This window comes from Aplysia californica, unplaced genomic scaffold (assembly GCF_000002075.1).
Source record: "Aplysia californica isolate F4 #8 unplaced genomic scaffold, AplCal3.0 scaffold00043, whole genome shotgun sequence".
NCBI classification, from domain to species: domain Eukaryota; kingdom Metazoa; phylum Mollusca; class Gastropoda; order Aplysiida; family Aplysiidae; genus Aplysia; species Aplysia californica.
Genome location: NW_004797313.1, coordinates 1,766,496 through 1,770,805, shown reverse-complemented (window position 1 = coordinate 1,770,805; position 4,310 = coordinate 1,766,496). Strand labels below are relative to the sequence as shown.

General features: G+C 43.0%; 2 protein-coding genes across 2 annotated transcripts in view; one reads left to right on the top strand and one right to left on the bottom strand.

Annotated features, from left to right (window-relative positions):
* LOC101850398 (tetraspanin-15) overlaps positions 1–1,347 on the bottom strand; it is a 50,896-nt gene extending 49,549 nt beyond the window's left edge. Inside the window, exon 1 of the mRNA XM_005092275.3 lies at positions 1,061–1,347. Coding sequence (XP_005092332.1) covers positions 1,061–1,198 — 138 coding nt within the window. The 5' untranslated portion in view covers positions 1,199–1,347. The remainder of the gene's footprint in view (positions 1–1,060) is intronic.
* A 992-nt stretch (positions 1,348–2,339) lies between these two features.
* LOC101850142 (beta-lactamase domain-containing protein 2) overlaps positions 2,340–4,310 on the top strand; it is a 22,131-nt gene continuing 20,160 nt past the window's right edge. Inside the window, exon 1 of the mRNA XM_035968172.1 lies at positions 2,340–2,624. The gene's annotated coding sequence lies outside the window, so the exon portion shown is untranslated. The remainder of the gene's footprint in view (positions 2,625–4,310) is intronic.

Below are 4,310 nucleotides of genomic sequence, written 5' to 3'. Positions count from 1 at the left end.
CTTGAGTGTGTTGCATTACTTGGGATCACAGAGTCTATGACGAAACAAGACAGGTGTGTTTCATTATAATTATTTGGGTTCAAAGTTTTAATTGAACCTGGATACACATAAAAATACAACAGGAAAGCGGGGAAAAAATGAAAGAAGTCAAGGTCATGAAGGGAGCGAAGCATTTACCGTGCACCAAGCACCTGGTTATCGTGTATGTAGATACTGAGACTACATGCCCGGTTACCATGTACGTAGACACTCCGAACCCGGTGTGAAACAAGACAAGTTTTTCCTTATTTCAGAATATTATATAATTTATATACTGTCTATTATCGGTGTGGAGGATCAAATTGACAAAAACAAAGATAAAATGATGTTATGGCAAAAAAGTAGGTAAACTAATTTGAATGTCTTAAAAGACGCCATGGCTATTTCACTTTTCGAATCGAGCCGAACTCCGCGGGTCACCACTTTGTTTTGCCCAGAAGATCACTCGATCTCTCTCCCCCCTTCCTCTCTAACTGCACACAGACAAAATTGCACGCTTTCAAGACAAGAGTCAAGAGCGCTGGAACGTGAATCCACGGCGAACGCTAGGCCTACACTGGTTGGCCTATCACGGTGAAAACACACAGCGTGAGAATAGCCAAAAGTGCGGCAAAAGGCTCACCTGAACTAGATCTATTAGACTAGATCTGGTCTTTTAGCTCGGTCCCTCATCATATTAATATTATTGGAGAGGATGATAAATTTGGAAACTAATGACTAATAACCCATGCCATAGTGTTGCTATGCAGCTATAGGAGCATTTATTTATTAACCCAAACTAATACTAGTACTAGCCTCTACACTTTTAGGCCTGCCTACATAACATACCATACACTGCTAAAAAAGAAGCATCGCATTCTTATTGTTTACACAGAGATGCCTAAATTGACCTTACTTGGCAACCGAGTGCCGAGGCTTTAGCACTTTAGCACTTCTTTTACTGTTTTGTTTTTCCAGGGGAGATTCTAGATTCTAGGTTGTGGTCTGGCGGGGAAGGTAAACAATGAAAAGTTCTACTCACCAAAAACACAAGAGCGTAGATAAACAAAAACAACTTATTGCAGCTGAAAGCAGTCCTCGCACAAAGTGGATGCAATGGGTGCTTTCTTTTCGGGTGAGCTTCTGGTAACATCTTTTGCATTCCGTCTGCACCAGCCATGTTGAAAGTATTGACTTGCGCGCTCTCAAAGAACAGCGTGTGTGTGTAATTCCGAGTCGGAAAAAGAGAACAGCAACTGGATCTGACCCAAGGAACAACAGAAGAAATGATGGTTTCAGCTTCGACAACACACGCAGCCCAGCCTCTCTCGCTTCCACGAGCGAGGATCGGGGGATATACCTGGTGATTACTCTGATGAGAGCTGAGACGAGGTCGATTTCGTTCCGAGTACTTATCGCTATCGAATATATCATGTCTCGCAGCTTCTCGATACTCACTTATCTTATATTTACTTTACTTACTTCTCTTCTTACTTGTCCACGTGTTTTAGTCACTGCAGTCAGAACGTGTCTATCTCTGCCCCCCCCCCTCTTCAAGATCCATCCCAGAGTCTGTCTGCTTATAGTTTCCATGATAATCTGGTTGGAGACCCGTCGGACTGGTCGGCACATGGATGGTTTCAGCCAGCTTCGACAACACACACAGCCTCGATACATGATAAATTATGTAGGCCTATTCAAAGATCCTGCGCCAGTGTAGGGCCTTTGATATTGACTGATGATGGCTTTTCTTTTCCCGAACCACCCTATATGACCCAACGTTTCACTTGAAAGCTTCATTCTGTCATAATATTTGAGGACTTACGCTAAAAAATCTTCTTCCTCTTGATGGGACTTTGCAAAAGATTTTGGTATTTGTGTTTTGGCTTGCTGCGTTTTATAAATTCCCACGCATGGATCCTTCCAAAATTGCGCTGTTTAAGCTATATTCTATAAAATATTTTTCTTTTCTCAAGCCGTTCGATTCTCTCGGGGCACTCAACGAATTGAAACAGAAGACGCAATTTAGGAATTAAGGTCTGGTCACTTATTCAAAAAGTACCCTAATCTCCAGATCCTTGAAAATAAAGAGAAGTTACCATAGGACCTCTCTTGTATATTTACACATGCCTGCACTTTGCGCATCATCCCCTTTTACCTTTGCTGATTTCGTAGCCTATAGGGTTTTGTGTGTGTGTGGGGGGGGGGGGGGGGGGGGAGTATTCATCATTGCTCGATACCGAATTGCCTTTCTCGTATTCGGATTTATAGAATATCGAGTAGGTCTGAACAAGAAGAGGGTCGGTCGAGTAGATCTCGCACTGCCGGGCCCGAGTCCGAGTGCCTACAACAGCGAGTGGGAAACTACTCTGGGAAGAGGCGGTGGTCACAACAGACGCACAATCTCAAGGCTGTGTTCAGTGTTTAGTTAATGCGTTCAGCTCTGTGGGCTAGCCTAGCGAAACAGATCGAGCTGTTTAAAAAAAAACAAAACAAAAAACTAGAGTCGAGGCCCGTAGTCAGTCAGTTAGTAATTAAGTTAATTAGTGTGAAGTGGAAGGAGAAGAACAGCGGGGAAAGGAAAACATAGTGATGAATGCTTCCTGGTGATTAAATATTAAGACTGAAAAGTCTCATCTATTAGGTGTAATACATTTTGCTGAAATCTTCCTTTTTTTATAAATTGATATATGCGGCACGTACTATAACTGCTGAAATGACCATTTATGCTTAATTTTTAAAGTGGCTTTACAAAATTCATGTTGGACATGTTTTATTTATCCATGCCATTTAAGAGTCAAGACTCTCTCTCTCTCTCTCTCTCTCTCTCTCTCTCTCTCTCTCTCTCTCTCTCTGTCTCTCTCTGTCTCTCTCTGTCTCTGTCTCTCTTTGTCTTTCTCTGTCTCTCTCCCTCTGAGTCTCTCTCTGGGGCTCTCGTGGCCTAGAGATTACGGTGTTGGCCTCTCATTCAAAGGTCCCGGGTTCGATTCCGGGTAGCAATCGAAACATTTTCTTCTCTAAATTTGTCTACTTCATACCTCGTTTCCTGTTCTCTAGCAATGTTCTGTCGTCTGCTTTCGTCTCCTCTTTCTGCCCCCACCCCCTCACCTCCTTAGCCCCCTCCTCTGGGCTCCTGATTCTTTCTACAGCCTTTCTACTGCTACTCCTTCGCTTCTTCTTACTGCTGTCTTTCAGCCACACCCCTGATCTTCTGGTAGGAAAGATCTACACCTAGCCTTCTCGGACAATTTAAGGGCGAAAAATCTCGGAGGGCCCGTGTGCAAGTTGCGCACGTTAAATATCCCTTATTGGTGGTCTAAAATCGATAAGAGTAGGCTTCGGCCGCCACCCGGGCAAAATTCAAGATTTCCTACCAATTGAAAATATTAGGTGTGTCCCGTGCGCTCATATGACCTTATGCAGTTGCGAGCGCCGTAAAACATTTTACAAAAATCTCTCTCTCTCTCTCTCTCTCTCTCTCTCTCTCTCTCTCTCTCTCTCTCTCTCTCAGAAACAGCCTAGGCTTTGATAGGATCTCCTAGTCGCGGAGCAACTTGATCTATGCATAGCGAGAGGCCCTACACACATTGTTGACAATGAAATAAATCCCAGGTAGTTAATTATAGTAGGTGACCGCGGCTTCGGGTGGGCTGAAATAATTAATGCTTGCCATCCGATGTCTATCACTAGTATCAGGCTTATTTAAATTACAATACACCGCCTACTTTGTATAGATAAAAATATTTAGATATCTAGCCTACACGCTGAATAATACGTTTTTTTTCTTCAGTACGTTTCATTTGATCCTTGATCCTGACCAAATGCTAACAGGGCCTAGGTAGGCACATAGATTCTAGGCATAAATAAATCGACTCCCTCATATCTTTTAAATACAAAGCGTTACGACATGGATTAACTGATCTTTGGTGCCTGGTAACTTAATTTTAATACGGGGTGCCCACTGCGGCTGGATCGGGCCCTACTATTCGATCGCCTGAAATTGAAACGAGGCGACCGAGTCGGGCGATCCCATCCGTAGTGGGCACCCCGTATAAGTCATCACATATTTTCGACTCAATAAATTATCATAAAGGCAAAGAGGAAACATTGTTTAATTTGGGCTAGAACCTATAGACGCTCATATGGACTCAGTCAGATAGTAAAAGGACAATTAATTAAGGCCGGCACTATTTCTCCGAACGTTCGGGAAAATAAAGCTGGGCACTATTTCTCCGAACACTCTGAAATCACACCCTTTCCCGCATATTTCGGATAATAAAAATAAAATATAG